This window comes from Cherax quadricarinatus, chromosome 92 (genome assembly GCF_038502225.1).
Source record: "Cherax quadricarinatus isolate ZL_2023a chromosome 92, ASM3850222v1, whole genome shotgun sequence".
In the NCBI taxonomy this organism is placed as follows: Eukaryota; Metazoa; Arthropoda; class Malacostraca; order Decapoda; family Parastacidae; genus Cherax; species Cherax quadricarinatus.
Genome location: NC_091383.1, coordinates 14550229 through 14576735, shown reverse-complemented (window position 1 = coordinate 14576735; position 26507 = coordinate 14550229). Strand labels below are relative to the sequence as shown.

At 40.1% G+C, this 26507-nt stretch overlaps 1 protein-coding gene across 1 annotated transcript; it reads right to left on the bottom strand.

Annotated features, from left to right (window-relative positions):
* Positions 1–1130: 1130 nt before the first annotated feature.
* LOC138855385 (probable endonuclease 4) lies at positions 1131–20195 on the bottom strand. The gene is made up of 4 exons (XM_070104518.1): positions 20023–20195; positions 19233–19351; positions 18271–18379; positions 1131–2797 (listed from the first exon to the last, which is right to left on the bottom strand). The coding sequence occupies exons 1-4, from the start codon at positions 20132–20134 to the stop codon at positions 2688–2690; spliced, it is 450 nt and encodes a 149-aa protein (XP_069960619.1). The 5' UTR covers positions 20135–20195; the 3' UTR covers positions 1131–2687.
* Positions 20196–26507: the final 6312 nt, after the last annotated feature.

Sequence of the window (26507 nt, the reverse complement as noted above, 5' to 3'; positions counted from 1 at the left end):
ATGTGGTCAGAAATTTGCAATTTGGCCAATTTCACGAAAACTAAAAAATATGACAATTTCAAAATAAGGTCCAGAATGAACAATGCAGACATTCCAGGTCTAAAATAACGTTTTCTTTGTTCATCAGTCACGTCTCCAGGCCCCTCTGATATTACTCTTGCTTTCTATTTTGAATTTTTATTCAAACAAAAAATATTAGACTTACTATTATGCAGACTACTGCAATGCTGTAATAACTGTATAAATAACATCAACCCATTCATGACTGCATATTAGAATGGCTAGTTGGACATTTATTGGACAATGGCATCATTTGTTTACTTTTGAACATTGGCAAAAATCAAACATTTCCCCTACTTTGAGCTCCATTTCTAGGTTCTTTTTATAGTAAAATCAATCAAAAACATCTCTATTTCTGTAATATGTTTTCCACTCTATCAAATGAGACCAAGAAAACGAGAATACAACCATAAATACTATACGAAAATAGACCACAAAGTCGGCATTTTAATTAAAAAAAACGGTCGGAGTTTTTTTTTTTCTCATTATGCACTGCGTGCTCCAGGATTTTTTTTACATGGTGCACACTGACCACACAGACCCATTCTCTCACATGTGGGCCTACCAGCTTTCTCCTGCTTGATCTGAAGCCGCTAGAATTTATGAGTATATATACGTCAAACACGGCACCTCGTAAAACGTATATGTACGGCCACGACAGTCAAAGGGTTAAGTTACAGTGGACCCCTGGATATCGGCCGAATTAGATTTTGACTGAAATTGTGTCCTGGATTTCAGCCAGTAAGTTGGAAATTGGCCATATTGGATGCGTCTGCCTACCATTCCACCTTGTTTGTGAGTCAGTCTGGGTGAGTGACCAACATTCCGCTCATTCATCCAAACATTTCGTTAAATCCATCGTTTTTTGTGGTTGTTTATTGAGTGCGACTGTGAAATAAGCCACCATGGGCCCAAATTAAGTTCCTCAGTGCCAGTCGTTTGGTAAAGAAAGTGAGAAACACGATTGAATTCAAGAAAGAAATTGTAGCAAAGTATGAAAGTGGTGTACATGTCCTGGAGCTGGTCAGGATGTATGGGAAATCCATATCAATAATCACTTCCATCCTGGCAAAGAAAGTAGAAATCAAGGAAGCTAATATTGCAAAAGCGGTAAATATGCTAACGAAACAAAGATCATCAATAATCGAAGATGTGGAGAAGTTATTGTTGGTGTGGATCAACGATAAACAATTAGTGGGAGATAGTGTTGTGGAGTTGATTATTTGAGAAAAGGCAAGGCAGAGTGCCCCGACATATGAGTTTTTCACTCAGTCGATTTTCTAGTCTGAGTTATGAGATAAAATCCAAGTTACAAGCCAGCTTCCCCCTCAAGGGAGGTTCCTTGACGCTGGCGAGGGGCTCTGGAGCTAGGGAATTGGATCTGTGCTCCAGTTCCCTAAATTAAGCCTGAATACCTTCCATCCCCCTCCCCCCCACAGGTGCTGTATAAGTCTTTGGGTTTAGTGCTTCCCCATTATAATAATAGTAATAATAACAAGCGAGCTTCAGAACGCTGCCACTAGTTGGTGCAACTATACTGTACTTTTTATCATTATTCTAGAGTGTAAGCTTTCTAATCATAAAAAAATTTACTGTTAAGCAGTATGGTGTGTTATGCCAGCAGTGGCCTCATACATCTTGTGTTTACCGTGTCTCTTGATACCATCATTTTCCCTTGTGCTTAATTTAGAGGAATATTCATGGTGCATTATCTGCTTACAAGCAAATCTATGATGATATAAATAAACAAACCATATAGCCTAGGTGTGTAGTAGGCTATACCATTTATGTTTGTGTAAGTACAGTCTATGACATTCGCACAACAAAATCGTCGAACAGTGCATTTCTTAGAACGTATCCCTGTCATTAAGCAAGACATGACTTCATTAATAGTAGTAGTAGTAGTACTAGTATTTATTTCTTTGAGTAATACAAAATATGTAGTTAAATGAACTGGTACAATAGCAGACCCAAAAGAAAGTCACTAATTATGCAATGCATTTCGGGTAACTAATCATTAAACTTACATGTTACTTAAGGACTAGACACAGACTATTAACTAGGACTTCTTGTGCAGCTAGCTACAATTACAAGTACATTAAGAAAGATAGCTAATGACAAATGTCAATTACAAAAGAATCACATATTATTTAAACTAGTTCGATGAGCTTCAGTTTTGTGGAGTCATAAAAATATTTTAAAACATAGCTTACCATAATGGTAGAAACTGGAGCTACCATCCTTTTCCTTTAATCAAATCTGATTACTTCCCATTCACCCAAGATTTTATTACTCTAATGGGTTTAATGCTTTCCTAAAAATATAATAATGTAATAAAGAAAATACAGTAGAAAGCAATTCTACACTGCACTTTACTTACATTTTTGTCTGACTATACACTCCTCTACAATAAAAATCCTTTCATCCCCAATGCTCCATTAGCATTTTCACTGCTTTGTCTTCCACTCTTCCCTAGTAACTCGTGTATGCTAGATATAAAATATTACAGGCAGTAACGTTACTAAACGACACTGAACTTCAAGCTCGTTCAAAAATCTGGGAAAAGCTACTGACAATATATAAAGGTATTCCATAATTCTGAAAAGTTCTCTAATTCAATACATTAACTAACCTTTAGAATCATTCATGTGTAACCCTCGAAGAAACTGCCATCCTATGATTTTGCCAAAATCATCCAATAACTCCTGGAATCCAGTTTCAGTAGAAAGATCATAACCTGAAATTAAGCAATTACTGGTACATACACTTAATGAAAACTTGAAAGATTCAAGCACTAATGATAAGTTTCCTAAAATTAAGAGAAACCTTTATACTTGTGAAGGACCCTTGAGCCAAAGAAATACAGCTGCCTTCCCTTTTCGTGGACCAAACCTGATTATGTCCCATTTCCCAGGCACTGTTTGACTCACCAAGTAGATAAGCTTTAAATCTAAAAAGCTAAAATTTGTGTACAGGTGACTGTTAGATAAAATAGTAATGTTCTTGAAAATGGCATGCAATCAAAAATGCATGTAAAATGAACTGAAGAACATATAGGAAAATAGGGTTACATTCATTACACCCCCACTAAAAGCCAAGCAAACTTTGTATAGATCTCAAAATTGTAAAAAAAAAAAAGAGGATAATAATGTAATTGTAGGTTATTGTGTTTATGTGCATTAATGTTGCAACCAGTCTCTGCTAGCAGACTGAGGTGCCTTGTTGTTCAGTTGTCCCACATGTTGCAACCAGTCTCTGCTAGCAGACTGAGGTGCCTTGTTGTTCAGTTGTCCCACATGTTGCAACCAGTCTCTGCTAGCAGACTGAGGTGCCTTGTTGTTCAGTTGTCCCACATGTTGCAACCAGTCTCTGCTAGCAGACTGAGGTGCCTTGTTGTTCAGTTGTCCCACATGTTGCAACCAGTCTCTGCTAGCAGACTGAGGTGCCTTGTTGTTCAGTTGTCCCACATGTTGCAACCAGTCTCTGCTAGCAGACTGAGGTGCCTTGTTGTTCAGGTGCCTTGTTGTTCAGTTGTCCCACATGTTGCAACCAGTCTCTGCTAGCAGACTGAGGTGCCTTGTTGTTCAGTTGTCCCACATGTTGCAACCAGTCTCTGCTAGCAGACTGAGGTGCCTTGTTGTTCAGTTGTCCCACATGTTGCAACCAGTCTCTGCTAGCAGACTGAGGTGCCTTGTTGTTCAGTTGTCCCACATGTTGCAACCAGTCTCTGCTAGCAGACTGAGGTGCCTTGTTGTTCAGTTGTCCCACATGTTGCAACCAGTCTCTGCTAGCAGACTGAGGTGCCTTGTTGTTCAGTTGTCCCACATGTTGCAACCAGTCTCTGCTAGCAGACTGAGGTGCCTTGTTGTTCAGTTGTCCCACATGTTGCAACCAGTCTCTGCTAGCAGACTGAGGTGCCTTGTTGTTCAGTTGTCCCACATGTTGCAACCAGTCTCTGCTAGCAGACTGAGGTGCCTTGTTGTTCAGTTGTCCCACATGTTGCAACCAGTCTCTGCTAGCAGACTGAGGTGCCTTGTTGTTCAGTTGTCCCACATGTTGCAACCAGTCTCTGCTAGCAGACTGAGGTGCCTTGTTGTTCAGTTGTCCCACATGTTGCAACCAGTCTCTGCTAGCAGACTGAGGTGCCTTGTTGTTCAGTTGTCCCACATGTTGCAACCAGTCTCTGCTAGCAGACTGAGGTGCCTTGTTGTTCAGTTGTCCCACATGTTGCAACCAGTCTCTGCTAGCAGACTGAGGTGCCTTGTTGTTCAGTTGTCCCACATGTTGCAACCAGTGAGATGAAGCAGCTGACATCACAGCTGAGCATTGCATGACCTACTTCCACTCATAGGCAATACTCACCTATTGATGTCAACTCCAGCTGCTTCATCTCACCTCTTTTCTAGTATACAAGATCTGGCCGCATTCCTATGCTTTAGGCTTGAGGAATTGACCATCTCTCAATGAGGGTGACAGATCACATCAAAATAACTTCTACTGGCTGTTGTGCAGGCAAAACATTTCAGCAATAAAGATGCCTAAGTGTTGCATATGTCTTATTCACCTCTGCAAGTATATTGTAGTATGCCTGAATAAATTTTCTAGATTTTATCATTCTGAATCACCAAGATTTTACTTTATGTGAACAATTAATGTATACTCCAAGATCTAACACGATAATACAAACAGTCCCAGGAACAACTGAGAATAGAGACAAGTAGTTTTTAATGGATGTGCTGTTGGAGAGTGAGAAAGAGTGAGAACCTTAGTCCCCAAAGGAGTGAGGTGTTTTAGTCAAGAGGGTGATCTGAACTGTGATGTCACCACACTTTTGGCAAGACAGTCCTAATAGGTTCTGACAAGGTGTCACCATGGATTTTGTGAGAGGGAGCAGAAGCTATGATCTAAAAAAGAGTCATTGATACACAAATAACCCGCACATAAAAAGAGAGAAGCTTACGACGACGTTTCGGTCCAAGACGGTATTGTGCCTTTTTGTTATTTATTTAAAGAGTCAATGACCTCGGGAGAGCTGCCCAAGATTTGGAAGACAGCAAACTTAGTACTTTCATTTAAAAAAAAAAAGACAAAGGCAGGAGGCATTGAACTAGAGGCCAGTTTCACTGACATGTATACCATGCAAGGTAATGAAGAAGACAGAGTTATAAACCACTTGGAAAGCAGTGGTTTCATAAAAAACAACTGGCACGGGTTCAGAGATAGCAAGTCACGTTTTATTTACCTTTAGGAATTCTATGACAAAGTCACAAAAGTGTGGTAGGCGAGAGAGGGTTGGGTGGATTGCATTTGCTTAGACTACAAAAAGGCATTTGATACTGTACCACACCTGAGACTGGGACAAAAACTTGAGTAGCAGTACCCTAGAAAAAGAAGTACCTTAGGAAAAAGAAGCAAAAAGTGATTGTCTAGGAAGAGGTGTCAGAATAAGGATATAACAAGAGGTGTACCACAAGGACTGGTGTCAAGACCAGTATTGTTTCTAGCTTATGTGAATGACACAAGTCATATGTAGCTCTATTTGCTTGAGTAAAATAAATGAGGTTAATGCAAACAGGTGAGGACAGGGAAAGGCTGAAAAAGGATGTGGACATAAGGAGTTGGTCTATCTAGATAAGTAGCTGCTTGAATTCAACCCTCAGCAAATGCAAGGTTATAAAGTTCAGGGATGGGGGGTCATAAGACCACACATAGTACAGACTTGGGGAATAGAGGCTGCAGACCTCATTCAAAGAAAAGGACCAGTAAGCATAGTGCCTTCCATATCCCCAGAAACCAACATCAACCATATAACCTCTGCAGGCAATGATTGCCTTGCATATCTGAGAGAGGCCTTCAGGAATCTTCAGTAGTTATTCTGGTGCTTTATACAACATATTTCAGGCCCATCTTGGAGTATGCAGCACCAGATGAAACCCACACCTGTGGAAGCATGTAAGAAACTGGAAAAAGTGTAGAAGTATACAACGAGACTAGCTCCAGAGCTAAGAGGTACGAGCTATGAGGAGAAACTGAAGGAATTGAATCTAATAAACCTGGATGAGGTTAATCATAGAATTGATGAGGGAAAAAAGGTGAGTCGTGCATTGAGGTATATGTGGAGTCAAAAAACGTTATCTATGGAGGCAAAGAAGGGAATCTATGAAAGTCTAGTAGTACCAACACTCTTATATGGATGTAAAGCTTGGGTGGTAAATGCAACAGCGAGGAGACGGTTGGAGGCAGTGGATATGTCCTGTCTAAGGGCAATGTGTGGTGTAAATATTATGCAGAAAATTCGGAGTGTGGAAATTAGGAGAAGGTGTGGAGTTAATAAAAGCATTAGTCAGAGGGCAGAAGAGGGGTTGTTGAGGTGGTTTGGTCATTTAGAGAGAATGGATCAAAGTAGAATGACATGGAAAGCATATAAATCTATAGAGGAAGGAAGGAGGGGTAGGGGTCGTCCTCGAAAGGGTTGGAAAGAAGGGGTAAAGGAGGTTTTGTGGGCGAGGGGCTTGGACTTCCAGCAAGCGTGCATGAGCGTGTTAGATAGGAGTGAATGGAGATGAATGATACTTGGGACCTGACGATCTGTTGGAGTGTGAGCAGGGTAATATTTAGTGAAGGGATTCAGGGAAACCGATTATTTTCATATAGTCGGACTTGAGTCCTGGAAATGGGAAGTACAATGCCTGCAATTTAAAGGAGGGGTTTGGGATATTGGCAGTTTGGAGGGATGTGTTGTGAATCTTTATACGTATATGCTTCTAAACTGTTGTATTCTGAGCACCTCTGCAAAAGCAGTGATAATGTGTGAGTGTGGTGAAACATACATAAGAACATAAGAAAGGAGGAACACTGCAGGAGGCCTGCTGGCCCATACTAGGCAGGTCCTTTACAATTCATCCCACTAACAAAACATTTGCCCAACCCAATTTTCAATGCCACCCAAGAAATAAGCTCTGATGTGAAAGTCCCACTCAAATCCAACCCCTCCCACTCATGTACTTATCCAACCTAGATTTGAAACTGCCCAAAGTCCCAGCCTCAATAACCCAACTAGGTAGACTGTTCCACTCATCAACTACCCTATTTCCAAACCAATACTTTCCTATGTCCTTTCTAAATCTAAACTTATCTAATTTAAATCCATTACTGTGGGTTCTCTCTTGGAGAGATATCCTCAAGACCTTATTAATATCCCCTTTATTAATACCTACCTTCCACTTATACACTTCGATCAGGTCTCCCCTCATTCTTCGTCTAACAAGTGAATGTAACTTAAGAGTCTTCAATCTTTCTTCATAAGGAAGATTTCTAATGCTATGTATTAATTTAGTCATCCTACGCTGAATGTTTTCTAACGAATTTATGTCCATTTTGTAATACGGAGACCAGAACTGAGCTGCATAATCTAGGTGAGGCCTTACTAATGATGTATAAAGCTGCAGTATGACCTCTGGACTTCTGTTGCTTACACTTCTTGATATAAATCCCAGTAATCTATTTGCCTTATTACGTACGCTTAGGCATTGCTGTCTTGGTTTAAGGTTGCTGCTCACCATAACCCCCAAGTCCTTTTCGCAATCTGTATGGCTAAGTTCTACATCATTTAACTTATAAGTACTAAGGTTATGGGCACTCCCAAGCTTCAGAACCTTGCATTTATCTACATTGAACTGCATCTGCCACTTTTCTGACCAAGAATAGAGTTTGTTTAAATCCTCCTGAAGTTCCATAACATCTACGTTTGAATCAATTATCCTACCTATCTTTGTGGTTTGGTCATTTAGAGAGAATGGATCAAAGTAGAATGACATGGAAAGCATATAAATCTATAGGGGAAGGAAAGAGGGGTAGGGGTCATCCTCGAAAGGGTTGGAAAGAGGGGGTAAAGGAGGTTTTGTGGGTGAGGGGCTTGGACTTCCAGCAAGCGTGCATGAGCGTGTTAGATAGGAGTGAATGGAGACGAATGATACTTGGGACCTGACGATCTGTTGGAGTGTGAGCAGGGTAATATTTAGTGAAGGGATTCAGGGAAACCGGTTATTTTCATATAGTCGGACTTGAGTCCTGGAAATGGGAAGTACAATGCCTGCACTTTAAAGGAGGGGTTTGGGATATTGGCAGTTTGGAGGGATATGTTGTGTATCTCTATACGTATATGCTTCTAAACTGTTATATTCTGAGCACCTCTGCAAAAGCAGTGATAATGTGTGAGTGTGGTGAAAGTGTTGAATGATGATGAAAGTATTTTCTTTTTGGGGATTTTCTTTCTTTTTTTGGGTCACCCTGCCTCGGTGGGAGACGACCGACTTGTTGAAAAAAAAAAAAAAAAAAAATCTTTGTGTCATCGGCGAATTTGCTCATATCACTAGTAATTCCCTCATCAAGATCATTGATATATATTATAAACAACAACGGGCCCAAGACTGATCCCTGTGGAACGCCACTTGTTACAGATCTCCACTCGGATTTAACCCCATTTATGGACACTCTCTGCTTCCTGTCAGTGAGCCATGACTCGATCCACGAGAGCACTTTTCCCCCAATGCCATGAGCTGCCACTTTCTTTAACACATATGGTGCAGAACTCTATCAAAAGCCTTACTAAAATCTAAGTAAGTAATATCAAATTCTTTATTGTGGTCAACAGCCTCAAAAGCTTTACTGAAGAAAGTTAATAAATTAGTTAGACAAGACCAGCCTCTTGTGAATCCATGCTGAGTATCATTAATCAAGCTATGCTTATCGAGATGGCTTCTTATAATCTCAGCTATAATTGACTCTAGTAATTTGCCTACAATTGAGGTCAGGCTCATTGGGCGGTAATTTGACGGTAACGACTTGTCCCCTGTTTTAAAAATAGGAATTACATTAGCCATCTTCCACATATCAGACACTACACCTGTTTGAAGAGATAAATTAAAAATATTAGTTAATGGTTCACAGAGTTCTATTTTGCATTCCTTAAGAACCCTTGAAAAAACCTCATCAGGACCCGGCGACTTATTTTGCTTCAGTCTGTCTATCTGCTTCACAACCATCTCACTAGTGACTGTGATGTTACATAATTTATCTTCTTCTGGTCCACTATAAAAATTAATTACTGGAATATTGTTAGTGTCTTCCTGTGTAAAAACTGAGAGAAAATAATTATTTAAAATCAAGCACATTTCATTCTCTTTGTCAGTAAGGTGCCCTTAGTTATTTTTAAGGGGACCTATCTTATCTCTAACTTTTGTTCTATAGACCTGGAAAAAACTTTTTGGGTTAGTTTTAGAATCCCTAGCAACTTTAATTTCATAGTCCCTTTTAGCTTTTCTTATTTATTTTATTTTTATTATTACTCGGGTAGATAATTTCCAGTAGATCCTTCATGTGTTAGCTCAAATCACCGACCAGTATGTTTTAAATAAGTGACCCACTGATCAGAGCAGATCGACTGGTCCGAACCCTTGACTGGTCCGAACCCTTGACTGGTCCGAACCCGGGACTGGTTTCAAACAGTTTCGTTGGACAATAAAGCAGACTGTAAACGGATGGGTTTGTAGGCGCCCTTATAAACACAAACATTAAAAATCAGGAACGTGACGGTAAGCTGTCCAATATACAAAAAGAGTTAGAAACAGAAATACAAATAGCTAGAGCTTCATTTAAGGTTATTAATATAATATTCAAGAGGTTGCTAGTAGACTTGCAGTAAATCAACCATTCAAATCATTATGAAGCTGTGTGTAGTCTGTGGTCAGTCAAACAAACGGGCTACCACATGGATAAATTGTCATTTTTGTGGAAATTGGTGTCACGCTCCTTGTGCAGATATCCCAGAACTAGCTACAAGCAGTATTAAAACAGAGAAGTGTTTTTGGGTATGCCCAAATGAGGAAAATCTGTGGACTAAAATCACAAGGGTATTAAAAGAGGATAACATCAAAGCTGCTTTCATAGAAAACCTGGAAGCTTTCTACAACAGATGGGAACATAAAAAGTCCGGGCTGAATGGTACTGCCCTTGATACTGGCCATGTAGTCACAAACTGTAAGGCTGGAGGTGATGTCCTGGTAGTCAGTAAATGTGGGGCTGATAGTGCTGTCCTGGGAGACAGTAATGGTGAAGCTGGAGGTGCTGTCCTGGGAGACAGAAATGGTGAAGCTGGAGATACTGTCCTGGGAGACAGTAATGGTGAAGCTGGAGATTTTGTCCAGGTAGTCGGGAATTATACGCAGGAAGGAATACATATAAATGACCTCATAGAGGACAGGAGCCATAGTAGGGAAACAAGTGTAGTCAAAGATAAGATAAAACCAATATTGCAAACCAGAAATACCGCAGGAAATAGCAAACAAGAGGACTCCAATAGCAATAGTGAGGATAAATTACCAAAAACAACTGGTGGGAGCTCCATTGTTGGTGCTAAGGAGGATAGGAATAAGACAGGGAAACATGCACCAACAGGGAATACAGTCACAGAAACCCAAGGCAAACGGAAACCAAGCCTGTGCACATACTATGCACTTGGTATCTGCTGGCATGGGAAATCTGGAAAAACAGATGGGACATGCAACTATGACCACCCTAGAAAATGTCATGCCCATATGACAACAGGAAAATGCAAACTCCCTTCCTGTAAGCTTTTTCACCCTGAAATGTGTACCTCTTCAGTACAGGAAAGACTGTGCTATAACTTAAATTGCCAGGCATACCATCTAAAGGGGACAAAAAGATACAAAACATCCAGGCCATGGGAAAACCTGGGTAGCCACAGCCACTCAAGAGGGAGAGGTTTTTTAGTGCCAGGAAGGAAAAAAAACTGGCAGGAAATGGCAGAAATCGTACACCAAATCCAGTCATTCCTGGAGTGGAACCACAGTCGATGGCCTCCACTCCAAACCAACAGATACAGATACTAATGCCGGAAAAAAAAATCCCCCCCCCAGTACCAACAATACCACCAGTCCGATAACATTCTTCTTTGCAAATATACAGGGTCTAAAGCCAGCAATAAACAACAAAATACCTTTCATCCGTGGACTGCTTGCAGAGGCAAAGGCAATGTTCGCGGCTTTCACTGAGACCCACATAAAGGATCACTTGGACAACGAAATATGGATCCCAGGTTACAACCTATACAGATGTGACAGAGTGAACAGGCAAAAGGGGGGGGTTGGCCTGTACATTGCAGAGTCACTTGTTTGCACAGAACTGCTTAATGCCTCAAATGACGTAGTGGAAGTTTTAGCAGTAAAGGTCGAGAACCAAAACCTAGTCATTGTGGTAGTCTACAAGCCTCCGGATGCAACATCCCAGCAATTCCAGGAACAGCTGTTAAAAATTGACCACTGTCTGGAAAATCTTCCAGCTCCTGCACCCAACATCTTGCTCCTGGGGGATTTCAACTTAAGGCACCTAAAATGGAGGAATATAGCAAATAATATTGTTGCAGTAATAACACCAGGAGGCAGCTCTGATGAAAACTCACACTCACACGAGCTTTTAAATCTCTGCACAAAATTCAATTTAAACCAGCAAATAATAGAGCCTACTAGACTGGAGAATACACTAGACCTCATCTTCACTAACAATGATGATCTGATAAGAAATGTCACCATATCAAAAACAATATACTCAGATCACAACATAATTGAGGTTCAGACATGTATGCGTGGAGCCCCAGACCGACAAAATGAGACTAGTCACGAGGGAGCATTCACCAAATTCAACTTCAATAACAAAAACATAAAGTGGGACCAAGTAAACCAAGTCCTAACCGATATAAGCTGGGAAGATATACTAAGCAACACAGACCCAAACTTATGCCTAGAACAGATTAACTCGGTGGCACTCGATGTATGCACAAGGCTTATTCCTCTAAGAAAAAGGAGGAGTAGATGTAAAATAGAAAGAGACAGGCGCTCCCTTTACAGGCGACGGAAAAGAATAACAGAGCGGCTAAAAGAGGTCAATATATCAGAAATGCGCAGGGAGACACTGGTCAGAGAAATAGCAAGCATCGAACTTAAGCTAAAAGAATCCTTTAGGAGTCAGGAATCGCGGGAAGAACTAAAAGCCATAAATGAAATCGAAAGAAACCCAAAGTATTTCTTCTCCTATGCCAAATCAAAATCGAGAACAACGTCCAGTATTGGGCCCCTACTTAAACAAGATGGGTCCTACACAGATGACAGCAAGGAAATGAGTGAGCTACTCAAGTCCCAATATGACTCAGTTTTTAGCAAGCCGCTAACCAGACTGAGAGTCGAAGATCAAAATGAATTTTTTATGAGAGAGCCACAAAATTTGATTAACACAAGCCTATCCGATGTTATCCTGACGCCAAATGACTTCGAACAGGCGATAAATGACATGCCCATGCACTCTGCCCCAGGGCCAGACTCATGGAACTCTGTGTTCATCAAGAACTGCAAGAAGCCCCTATCACGAGCCTTTTCCATCCTATGGAGAGGGAGCATGGACACGGGGGTCGTCCCTCAGTTACTAAAAACAACAGACATAGCCCCACTCCACAAAGGGGGCAGTAAAGCAACAGCAAAGAACTACAGACCAATAGCACTAACATCCCATATCATAAAAATCTTTGAAAGGGTCCTAAGAAGCAAGATCACCACCCATCTAGAAACCCATCAGTTACACAACCCAGGGCAACATGGGTTTAGAACAGGTCGCTCCTGTCTGTCTCAACTACTGGATCACTACGACAAGGTCCTAAATGCACTAGAAGACAAAAAGAATGCAGATGTAATATATACAGACTTTGCAAAAGCCTTCGACAAGTGTGACCATGGCGTAATAGCGCACAAAATGCGCGCTAAAGGAATAACAGGAAAAGTTGGTCGATGGATCTATAATTTCCTCACTAACAGAACACAGAGAGTAGTCGTCAACAGAGTAAAGTCCGAGGCAGCTACGGTGAAAAGCTCTGTTCCACAAGGCACAGTACTAGCTCCCATCTTGTTCCTCATCCTCATATCCGACATAGACAAGGATGTCAGCCACAGCACCGTGTCTTCCTTTGCAGATGACACCCGAATCTGCATGACAGTGTCTTCCATTGCAGACACTGCAAGGCTCCAGGCGGACATCAACCAAATCTTTCAGTGGGCTGCAGAAAACAATATGAAGTTCAACGATGAGAAATTTCAATTACTCAGATATGGTAAACATGAGGAAATTAAATCTTCATCAGAGTACAAAACAAATTCTGGCCACAAAATAGAGCGAAACACCAACGTCAAAGACCTGGGAGTGATTATGTCGGAGGATCTCACCTTCAAGGACCATAACATTGTATCAATCGCATCTGCTAGAAAAATGACAGGATGGATAATGAGAACCTTCAAAACTAGGGAGGCCAAGCCCATGATGACACTCTTCAGGTCACTTGTTCTATCTAGGCTGGAATATTGCTGCACTCTAACAGCACCTTTCAAGGCAGGTGAAATTGCCGACCTAGAAAATGTACAGAGAACTTTCACGGCGCGCATAACGGAGATAAAACACCTCAATTACTGGGAGCGCTTGAGGTTTCTAAACCTGTATTCCCTGGAACGCAGGAGGGAGAGATACATGATTATATACACCTGGAAAATCCTAGAGGGACTAGTACCGAACTTGCACACGAAAATCACTCACTACGAAAGCAAAAGACTTGGCAGACGATGCACCATCCCCCCAATGAAAAGCAGGGGTGTCACTAGCACGTTAAGAGACCATACAATAAGTGTCAGGGGACCGAGACTGTTCAACTGCCTCCCAGCACACATAAGGGGGATTACCAACAGACCCCTGGCAGTCTTCAAGCTGGCACTGGACAAGCACCTAAAGGCAGTTCCTGATCAGCCGGGCTGTGGCTCGTACGTTGGTTTGCGTGCAGCCAGCAGCAACAGCCTGGTTGATCAGGCGCTGATCCACCAGGAGGCCTGGTCACAGACCGGGCCGCGGGGGCGTTGACCCCCGAAACTCTCTCCAGGTAAACTCCAGGTAAACACTGGCCGATTCCCACCAAGGCAGGGTGGCCCGAAAAAGAAAAACTTTCACCATCATTCACTCCATCACTGTCTTGCCAGAAGGGTGCGTTACACTACAGTTCTTAAACTGCAACATTAACACCCCTCCTTCAGAGTGCAGGCACTGTACTTCCCATCTCCAGGACTCAAGTCCGGCCTGCCGGTTTCCCTGAATCCCTTCATAAATGTTACTTTGCTCACACTCCAACAGCACGTCAAGTATTAAAAACCATTTGTCTCCATTCACTCCTATCAAACACGCTCACGCATGCCTGCTGGAAGTCCAAGCCCCTCGCACACAAAACCTCCTTTACCCCCTCCCTCCAACCCTTCCTAGGCCGACCCCTACCCCGCCTTCCTTCCACTACAGACTGATACACTCTTGAAGTCATTCTGTTTCGCTCCATTCTCTCTACATGTCCGAACCACCTCAACAACCCTTCCTCAGCCCTCTGGACAACAGTTTTGGTAATCCCGCATCTCCTCCTAACTTCCAAACTACGAATTCTCTGCATTATATTCACACCACACATTGCCCTAAGACATGACATCTCCACTGCCTCCAGCCTTCTCCTTGCTGCAACATTCATCACCCACGCTTCACACCCATATAAGAGCGTTGGTAAAACTATACTCTCATACATTCCCCTCTTTGCCTCCAAGGACAAAGTTCTTTGTCTCCACAGACTCCTAAGTGCACCACTCACTCTTTTTCCCTCATCAATTCTATGATTCACCTCATCTTTCATAGACCCATCCGCTGACACGTCCACTCCCAAATATCTGAATACGTTCACCTCCTCCATACTCTCTCCCTCCAATCTGATATTCAATCTTTCATCACCTAATCTTTTTGTTATCCTCATAACCTTACTCTTTCCTGTATTCACCTTTAATTTTCTTCTTTTGCACACCCTACCAAATTCATCCACCAATCTCTGCAGCTTCTCTTCAGAATCTCCCAAGAGCACAGTGTCATCAGCAAAGAGCAGCTGTGACAACTCCCACTTTGTGTGTGATTCTTTATCTTTTAACTCCACGCCTCTTGCCAAGACCCTCGCATTTACTTCTCTTACAACCCCATCTATAAATATATTAAACAACCACGGTGACATCACACATCCTTGTCTAAGGCCTACTTTTACTGGGAAAAAATTTCCCTCTTTCCTACATACTCTAACTTGAGCCTCACTATCCTCGTAAAAACTCTTCACTGCTTTCAGTAACCTACCTCCTACACCATACACTTGCAACATCTGCCACATTGCCCCCCTATCCACCCTGTCATACGCCTTTTCCAAATCCAAAAATGCCACAAAGACCTCTTTAGCCTTATCTAAATACTGTTCACTTATATATATAGCTTTTCTTATCCTCTTTTTAATGTCCCTCTTAATGTCAATATACTGATTCATAAGATGACCCTCACCTCTTTTGATACGCCTATAAATTCCTTTCTTATGCCCTAGTAGATATTTGAGCCTATTATTCATCCATTTTGGGTCATTTCTATTTGATCTAATTTCTTTATATGGGATAAATGCTCTTTGAGCAGCATGTATAGTGTTCAGAAAACTGTCATATTGATAGCTCTCTTCGTTACCCCAGTCAACAGATGATAAGTGTTCTCTAAGCCCATCGTAATCTGCTAAGCGAAAATCTGGGACTGTTACTGAGTTATTGCTACTATCGTACTTCCATTCAATGCTAAATGTAATTGATTTGTGGTCGCTAGCACCCAGTTCCTCTGAAATTTCTAAATTATTAACAAGGGATTCATTGTTTGCCATAACTAAGTCAAGCAGGTTATTTCCCCTTGTAGGTTCTGTCACAAACTGCTTCAAAAAACAATCCTGAAATACTTCTAAGAAGTCGTATGATTCTAAATTCCCAGTCAAGAAATTCCAATCAACATGTCTAAAGTTAAAGTCTCCAAGAATTACTACATTATCGTGCCTTGTGGCCTTAACAATTTCCTCCCATAGTAGTTTCCCTTGGTCCCTATCTAAGTTTGGGGGACGGTGTATCACTCCTAAAATCAGTTTTTCATGCCCCTCTGAAAATTCTATCCAAACAGACTCTGTATGTGTTACTTCAGACTTAATACCCATTTTTATGCAACAGTTCAAGCGATCTCGGACATACAATGCCACCCCACCCCCCCTCCCAATACTTCTATCTTCTTGGAACAATTTAAAACCCTGAATATGACATTCCGCAGGCATGTCCTGACTTTTTGAATTAAACCACGTCTCAGTTAAGGCAAATACATCAATGTTACCTGCACTAGCAACTAATCTCAACTCGTCCATCTTATTCCTAGCACTACGGCAATTAGCATAATAAACATTGAAAGACTCTCCTTTCTCTTTACCCTTCCTGCTGAATGATGATGAAAGTATTTTCTCTCTGGGGATTTTCTTTCTTTTTTGGGTCACCCTGCCTCGGTGGGAGACGGCCGACTTGTTGAAAAAAAAAAAAAAAAAAAAACCTGGAGGACAGAAGGGCCAGGGGAAACATGATAATAATATACAAAATATTCAGAGAAAACAGGTACCTGGGGGGCACAGCTGGAAGCTGACACAAATGAGTCACAGGTATGTCAATTATCTGTTCAGCTTCAGTGTGGTTGGGAAGTGGAATGATCCTGAAGAAGTGGTGGAGGCAGACTCCATACATAGTTTTAAGAATAGGTACAATAGGGCTGATGAGGCTAGGAGAGAATGAATATGACAAGTGGCAAGTTGAGAGTAAGGGGCCAGGAGTTAAGACTCGACCCTTGCAATTACATATAGGAGAGTACATAAAGATTAAGATTAAAGATTCTTTATTTCAGCATGATATAATGTTTGTATACAAATGGGTGACATTTAGGTGAGCATGCAGAAAGCCCCTTTCTATGCAGAGCATTTCAGGCAAACTCAAGCCTATCTTAGGACTAATAAGGCAATAATTAATTGATTCTTATATGTATATATGGTCTCAAGTGGTTTTAACAATAAACACTTTTACTGAGTTTAATTGTTTTAAGGATTACAGGTAATGAGGTGAGTACAGTAAATGAATAAATGATGGTGAAGGCATGGAGTGAGAGCAGGGTAATATTTAGTGAAGAGATTCAGGGAAACCGGTTAATTTTATATAGCCGGACTTGAGTCCTGGAAATGGGAAGTACAATGCCTACACTCTAAAGGAGGGGTTTTGGGATATTAGCAGTTTGGAGGGATATGTTGTGTATTTTTATACGTACATGCTTCTAAACTGTTGTGTTCTGAGCACCTCTGCAAAAACAGTGATTATGTGTAAGTGAGGTGAAAGTGTTGAATGATGATGAAAGTATTTTCTTTTTGGGGATTTTCTTTCTTTTTGGGTCACCCTGCCTCGGTAGGAGGCGGCCGACTTGTTGAAAAAAAAAAAAATGCACTTTCTTCTGGGAGATGGCCCTTGAGTTATAATAATAAAAAAAAAGTCAATAAAAGATATTATATATTTATTACATGGGTTTTACTGGAAGCTAACTAATTTTTCCCATAAGTGCTAAAACTTATAGGTAGTAGGCTGGTAGACAGCAACCGCCCAGGGAGGTACTACCGTCCTGCCGAGTAATTGTTTTACATGATGGTAGGGTTGCTGGTGTCCTTTTTTCTGTTTCATAAACATGCAAGAATTCAGGTACTTCTTGCTACTTCTACTTACACTTAGGTCACACTACACATACATGTACAAGCATATATATACACACCCCTCTGGGTTTTCTTCTTTTCTCTTTCTAGTTCTTGTTCTTGTTTATTTCCTCTTATCTCCATGGGGAAGTAGAACAGAATTCTTCCTCCATAAGCCATGCGTGTCGTAAGAGGCGGCTAAAATGCCGGGAGCAAGGGGCTAGTAACCCCTTCTCCTGTATGAATTACTAAATTTAAAAAGAGAAACTTTCGTTTTTCTTTTTGGGCCACCCTGCCTTGGTGGGCCACCCTGCCTTGGTGGGCCACCCTGCCTTGGTGGGCCACCCTGCCTTGGTGGGCCACCCTGCCTTGGTGGGCCACCCCGCCTTGGTAGGATACGGCCGGTGTGTTGAAAGAAAGAAAGAAATGCTAAAACTATAAATTTTTTTACATATAATATGCAGAGCTAGCTTCACTATTATATACAGATTAAAATTTAAAATTCCAAAGTCACCAAAAATTACCTGCTGCATGTGCATGGCAAGTATCAATACAAACCCCAATGTGGGATTTGTCTTCTACATGCTCAATGATGAGGCGCAGCTCATGCAAGTCACCACCAATTACAAATCCCTGAAAAACCAAACGGTAATAGATTACTGATGCATGAACAATTACCTTGAGGTAAATAACTAAGGTGCTTCCTTATCAAGCCCAAGTTTTAGCCTTAAAATAAAAAACAATAACAATGGTGAACTTCATGTTACTGTTACTTTATGTTTACTCCCTTTAAGGACATGAATATAAAAATCTAAACTTTTAAGGGTAATCAGCAATTAGGAATGTAAATTAGATTCGTGAGACAATGACAAGGGTCTATTCAAGTACTGAGACGAATAAAGATGAGAAGATATACAGAGAAACAAGTAAAAAAAAAAAAAAAAAAAAAAAAAAAACAAATGCTGATAACAGAAAACAATATACAGATTATATGTCAGCAATTGTGAGATTACTTCTATCTTCTAATCCTGGCTTAAGACTAGGTTTATCTACAATAACACAAAAATACTTGAGATGTTTTGGTCACCAATGCAATCAAGAAAGGTAGCCAATAACCCCTGCCTGTTATCTTGGTTATTGCTTCAAATAGAGAAATTGTGATAACCCTGAGATATTAGTCAATTAATAGTGTATATATTGACCCACACTACCCAATTATAATCATGAGCTTTCTTTTACTAATATGTACAACTGCTGAAAGTTTAATGTTAATCTAAGAAGTTAGTATCAAGTTAAGCACAATAACTTCATTAGCATTAGGAAACAATAATGAAAGTGTATGGAGTACCTTCCTCAAAATAATAATAGTAGTAAAAAAAAAGAGTAGCAGCAACACACCAGATATAGCCAGTGTTAAAATCCCCAGCAAGCATTACAAGACAGCTAGTTGGCTATTTATAAAAAGGTCAATGAACTAACAACTTACCTGGCAACTCATATTTTCTAGAACACATATAACTCCCTTGGTCTGCTTATGGGCAAGGTTGATACTCTCAGCGATGATCTTGCAGCATTCTTCTCGAGTGATCTTTCCCAATGATGATCCTGTTAGAAAAGGTTGTATCAATAAACATTTGTTCTATTTACAACAAAATTTTAGTGTAAATAGTATAAAAACTTTTAAGTTCTCAATGAACTAGCAGCAAAATTATTCATCAAACAGAGATAAATAAATTTAACAAATAATATATAGGAACATTTTTAAAGCAGTTATTTTGAGGCACTAAAGTAGATTTTTTCAGTCCCCCATGCAAGCACTACCTCTGGCAGATAACAAAAAAATGCACCTTTTCCCTCTAGTGCCACTTATCTAATTCATTTTTTTCCACCTCTACATAAGTGAAATTTCTATTTTAAGTTTTACCTTCCTTTTAGCTTTCTATTTCTAGTTTCTTCTGTTCTACGAGCCGCTATCAACAAGTTTCTGGACTCAAAATTTTATTAATTTCCTGGGTGAAATATGATGGTGGCATATATCATGCCAAGACCTTCCTTGCAATACAGTATACACGCTTTTGCATAATGCAAATAATTTATCATTTATCCTCTCAATCTCCATCAATGTACTTACTGTATGTTCTACCCTCTTTATTAACCATAAGTCTTTCACAATTATTATTATTATAATCAAAAAGAAGCACTAAGCCACAAGGGCTATACAGCGCTGCAGGGTAGGGAAGGAAGTGAGGGTATTGGGCGGCAAGTCTTTCACAAACCTGGATGAAAGTTGTAATGAGGTATTCCCAACTTTTCACATCGCTGAAGTTCTTCCAGTAACATATTTCTACTTTTCTCTAAGGTTTCAGGTACTGGACAGCCAAGGTTCATGAGGTAGGAGCTATGTGGAAGAATCAGGTAAGATGGAAAATCCTATTTGGATGAAAAAAAGGTAAATACATTAGAATAATTACATACTGTACATAAAAAATTACTCATGTAAAAACAAATCATAATGACATTACCAGCTGGTAGGTACAGGAACAGAGCTTTGCTCCTGGCATCCCATCTTCAGTATTTATCATACACCTTTTTCAGTTTCCAGTGGCTGTAGCACTTACCACCATCTCTTTAAATCATTCCATTGTTCTAGCTCTGTGTAGAACTTCCTAGTACTCCTTCAGTACCTCTATTTTCTTAGTGTATAGCTATAGCCTCGTGTTCTCTGTGGCGATAATACTACAACCAAATCTTCACTGCCAATTCTTTAGTATCCTTTGATAATTTTACACGTATGTGATTGTCATGTTTCCTTTTACCATCCTATCAGCCACTGAAGGCATGTCTACAGTCTTCAGCATCTCTTTGCAACTCTCATCATTTACTTTGGTAACCATTTTAAAGCTCATCTTTGAACCTCCTCTAAAGTGTCCATAGGTTTTTCTTAAATTTAGACACCATTCCAAAATGGCATACAGTATTCCACTTTTTTCAAAAGTACAATGTCCACAATTTTTCACCATTTCCCATTCCATTTATTTCAGCACTATTTTAATGCCCAAAATGCCTAGGTATGCTAGTGGCCTGCTTTGTAATTAATATTTTATAACATGTAAATCACACATTATAAGCTTTACAAGGAAATAAACATTTTTATTTCATTTCAAGGAGTTTTTCCCTATTTTAATTATGCTAAACCTCTTCATAACGCAGGATACACATTCCAGAAAATTTGCACTTTATGAAAAACAACTTTACATAAACTGAAGAACACTTAGGAAAAATAAGGTTTTGTTCCAAAGACCTCCAAATTTGGCAGAGACAGTGGCGAGATACTGACAGTGGCGAGATACTGACAGTGGCGAGATACTGACAGTGGCGAGATACTGACACTTGGAGAAAAAGACACAAACGCAGTGTTGTCTTTTATTTGTACATTTCACTCAATATTGGGTTTCATCAAGTATTCATAGTAATGAGACAATAATTAACAGCCCACTGAGAGTAATGTCACATGCTTTGGTCTCATATGATTAGATGTAAAGCTACTTGAGTGTGGAAAGAGCACTGCAGGAAGCCTACTGGCCTATGCTTGGTTTACATTTTAAAATGCTTTGTGTTATGAGGCACACGAAGTATATATTCCACCATGATGTCTAAGCATGGGACGTCACTCCCTGCCATTGTCTCTCATATATGCTACATACTTGATAAAGCTCAATGTTGGGTGAAATGTACAAATAAAGGACTCCACTCAATGTTTTTTTCAAATTCAAATTTGCCAAAGATTTTTTATATTTTACTAGGCACAAATTACTAGTCTGCCATATTCTTCTATTCTAGTTGTCATTGCTTATTGACATGGAAGTGCATGGAAAGGGTTAACATGGCCCCATTGGGCTTAAGTGGATGGCTGTGGCTCTTGTATTGATGTGGATGTAGAGTTAACAGTAACTGATGATTGTAGTGGAGTGCTCAAGTATTCTGCAATGCATCTCTGGTCTATTTTACCCTGCAGTACTGACCTCCTTGACAATCTTTTAGCCAGGTCACAATCTGCACTATTCATAGCACAAGTTCTTAGTTTCTTCTCATTGTCTTTGTGCGAATGGTAGATTCTCTCAGATCAAAAGTGCAGGCTCTCTGCATCACACACATTTATTTAAAATTAACACTTTCTTCAATACCATCAAAGACACACGAATATTCTTCTTCTTGGCACATCCATCACCAGTACACTGAACCCTCTGATTAACAGACTGCTATGGGGTGTATCTTATTGCCAACTGTCTGTAGGTTTTGAATTATAAAATAAGTTTTCATTATAATAACAAACTGACAAAGTTTTAAATCAGCAGATTTGATCCATTGATTCGGAAAACAACCGAACACCAAGAATACAGGTATTGCAACATGTAGTATTACAGTACATTACTTATAGTAATTTCATAGTATGTAATTTGCAGTAATTTTACTTAATTTTTCATGGTGGAGAGATGAGGTGTAAACTGCTATGATCAACAGTGGTGACACCAAATAACTTTTATTCTGAGTCAGAGGAGGTGTAGAACAACCACAAGTGAAAATGCAGATAGCTGAAAAGACGCAGATATCAGACACCACTTTTTAACATCATATTCCTCTCAGAACCGTGCCACCGAGATGCTAGATTCAACCTTCTTTATTAGTTTAAGTTTCTGCTTAACAATGAGAACCTTTATAAATGTTACCCTGCTCATACTAAAACACATCAAATCCTTAATAGCAATCATCATCTTCCTTACCTTTGTATACGGGTACAGTATTTGTTTCAATGTCACTGATATACCTTGCATTCATCATACTCTGAATATTGCTCAGGGAAAAACAGGAAAGTTTCAACAAATAAACAAGACATACAAGTTGTATGTATAGAAAACAACAGTCCAAAGTATGGCCATGTTTCACACGTTCATATTGTGGTTCAGCTGTTGTAAAATTTTTTTTTATTTATTCATTATCACACTGGCCGATTCCCACCAAGGCAGGGTGGCCCGAAAAAGAAAAACTTTCACCATCATTCACTCCATCACTGTCTTGCCAGAAGGGTGCTTTACACTACAGTTTTTAAACTGCAACATTAACACCCCTCCTTCAGAGTGCAGGCACTGTACTTCCCATCTCCAGGACTCAAGTCCGGCCTGCCGGTTTCCCTGAACCCCTTCATAAATGTTACTTTGCTCACACTCCAACAGCATGTCAAGTATTAAAAACCATTTGTCTACTTTCACTCCTATCAAACACGCTCACGCATGCCTGCTGGAAGTCCAAGCCCCTCGCACACAAAACCTCCTTTACCCCCTCCCTCCAACCCTTCCTAGGCCGACCCCTACCCCGCCTTCCTTCCACTACAGACTGATACACTCTTGAAGTCATTCTGTTTTGCTCCATTCTCTCTACATGTCCGAACCACCTCAACAACCCTTCCTCAGCCCTCTGGACAACAGTTTTGGTAATCCCGCACCTCCTCCTAACTTCCAAACTATGAATTCTCTGCATTATATTCACACCACACATTGCCCTCAGACATGACATCTCCACTGCCTCCAGCCTTCTCCTCGCTGCAACATTCATCACCCACGCTTCACACCCATATAAGAGCGTTGGTAAAACTATACTCTCATACATTCCCCTCTTTGCCTCCAAGGACAAAGTTCTTTGTCTCCACAGACTCCTAAGTGCACCACTCACTCTTTTTCCCTCATCAATTCTATGATTCACCTCATCTTTCATAGACCCATCCGCTGACACGTCCACTCCCAAATATCTGAATACGTTCACCTCCTCCATACTCTCTCCCTCCAATCTGATATTCAATCTTTCATCACCTAATCTTTTTGTTATCCTCATAACCTTACTCTTTCCTGTATTCACCTTTAATTTTCTTCTTTTGCACACCCTACCAAATTCATCCACCAATCTCTGCAGCTTCTCTTCAGAATCTCCCAAGAGCACAGTGTCATCAGCAAAGAGCAGCTGTGACAACTCCCACTTTGTGTGTGATTCTTTATCTTTTAACTCCACGCCTCTTGCCAAGACCCTCGCATTTACTTCTCTTACAACCCCATCTATAAATATATTAAACAACCACGGTGACATCACACATCCTTGTCTAAGGCCTACTTTTACTGGGAAAAAATTTCCCTCTTTCCTACATACTCTAACTTGAGCCTCACTATCCTCGTAAAAACTCTTCACTGCTTTCAGTAACCTACCTCCCACACCATACACCTGCAACATCTGCCACATTGCCCCCATTGCCACATTGTTTTGATTTTTAACCTGGAGGGTTCCAAGTGTCTAGTTTGCAAATGCAGAAGTTTGAAACTTGAGGTGTTTGCAAGTTAGGAAGAACCTCCTATACATCTATCATTAACCTAATCTCAACCTTAACATGATAAATCTTTTAACAGTTCAATTTTTTTTTTTACCAACATTGGCCATTTCCCACCAAGGTAGGGTGACCTAAAGATGGAAGCACATTCACCATCATCCAGTCAGAAGCATCTCACCGAAAACATACAGGCATCACAGGATTTGTCATTATAGTAGTCAATTATTAAATGGTACAATATACAGTATACCTTAACTCTGACATCTATATTCCCTTCATTCCCAATCCTCTTTTTAAATTATTAACATTGTAGTCACAGGTGAACCCTGAGGTATGAGAGCAAGTTTTATATTGAAGAAAAAGAACTTTTACGTGCAAATTTGTTGTCTTAATAATATCACAAACAGACCACTATTAATTAACAAAGATGAATAACCAGTATGCCAAAATATAATTACATTACACAATGATGCTTTCTATTCTTCGTTAACATTGGTTTCCAATAACCTGTTTCTAATAGGAGCAAGTGTATGGTAAAGAAATTTTGCTTGCCTGGCTTGCATCACACCATTTCTTGATCGTTCCATCATCCAGGGGTTTGGCCATCCACTGCCGCTGATTGCGCAGAAAGAGACCAAAAGATTTGGCCTGGCGCTCTCTTGCATTTTCAAAGGCATTCCAAACTCCTCCTGATACAAAAACAAACACAAAATAGGTTCCAACAAGACTTGGTATGCAGCAATACTGGTGAATTTGAAATCACCTATTTTTCCCACAAAATTTTTGAGGCAAACTAAAGTCAAGCCTATTAAAATCACCACATGAAATTAATTTAATTTTTTTGAGAAACCCTTACTTGTAAAGATCCCTCAAAATAGGACTGTATTCAATTTCTTTCAACACAGAATACAAATATCAAATTAAAAACAATACATGTAACTTTTTTTAATATATGATCCATCACTTTCCCAGAGCCAATACTCTCTTCCTTTCAGCTAATTTTTCTTTATTATTTTAATATTAATGGCATTAGTAATATTTATGAAAATATACCCTCTTGAAATTTCAGTTTTTGTATGATACACTTTTCATTTAAAATTAAATGCTGCATTATTATTATGAATTGCTGCGTGCCTCGTTGTGCTCCCGGCTTTCTGGTGTTTTCACGGTCGCTCTTACGTGCTAGAACTTTAATTTGTGTCATCAATCCTATACGATACATCCCTCTAGCGCCTGGAACCAATCTTGGGCGGAAAACATTATATACTGAGTCAAAAAAGGAGAATTAGTGTGCATTACCTAGCAGAGTTTACTGCCAGAGGGGAATCATAGGCCTGTTTCCCGTGTGAAAAAAATAATAATAATTGAACGTTGTGTCAGAGGAAAGAAAGTCTCCCTGAAAGCATTGAGTATACATAGTGTATAGTGTATACTACAGTGGCTCCCTAGTATATTGATGATAAAGGCTAAAGTGTCATTTGAAAACAGGTGAATTTGTAAATGAAGTGATAAGCCTATAGAGGCAGGTGCCAGAAGTCGCCAGAAACTTACCACAGGTCAGCTGTTTTTAATAATCTTCCTGGCCTGCTAGTGTACTCGCATATAATCTAGTGATACCAGTGAATAGCAGAATACAGTGTTGTAGTAGCAACTAACCAGTATTATAATGGTACTTAGTGGAGTGGAGTGACTTTCATTAGTTTCTTTTTCTTGAAATACGAGACGTTACTGTGAATTTCATATAACCTGTAGTTACCAGCGGTCGCAATATACACAACGAGAAGCAATTATTACTACAGAAAAAGCGTCCTTCCTCCAAAATTTGCACCAGTCAACTATAGTGATAATATAGCATTTATTGTGGTGGAGACGGAAAAACAAAAATAGAAAAGCCAGATACAGCGATTGATAAACAAAGAGGTCGACTGTACGTCATTGTAGGAGCTGCCAGATATCACCGGCTCTTCAACACGCAAGTTATACTTTTGTATCAGTCAAATCACATATTACTCGGGTAGATAATTTCCAGTAGATCCTTCATGTGTTAGCTCAAATCACCGACCAGTATGTTTTAAATAAGTGACCCACTGATCAGAGCAGATCGACTGGTCCGAACCCTTGACTGGTCCGAACCCTTGACTGGTCCGAACCCGGGACTGGTTTCAAACAGTTTCGTTGGACAATAAAGCAGACTGTAAACGGATGGGTTTGTAGGCGCCCTTATAAACACAAACATTAAAAATCAGGAACGTGACGGTAAGCTGTCCAATATACAAAAAGAGTTAGAAACAGAAATACAAATAGCTAGAGCTTCATTTAAGGTTATTAATATAATATTCAAGAGGTTGCTAGTAGACTTGCAGTAAATCAACCATTCAAATCATTATGAAG

Bases quoted from the DNA above. Each gene is read 5' to 3' on its own strand.
- LOC138855385 (XM_070104518.1), bottom strand. From the start codon at position 20,134: ATGAACCTTGGCTGTCCAGTACCTGAAACCTTAGAGAAAAGTAGAAAT. The intron at 19,352-20,022 runs GTTTGTGAAAGA...CTTTTCTAACAG, and splicing joins TCATTACAACTTTCATCCAG to GATCATCATTGGGAAAGATC. The intron at 2,798-18,270 runs GTAATTTTTGGT...GCTTAATTTCAG, and splicing joins TTGCCATGCACATGCAGCAG to GTTATGATCTTTCTACTGAA.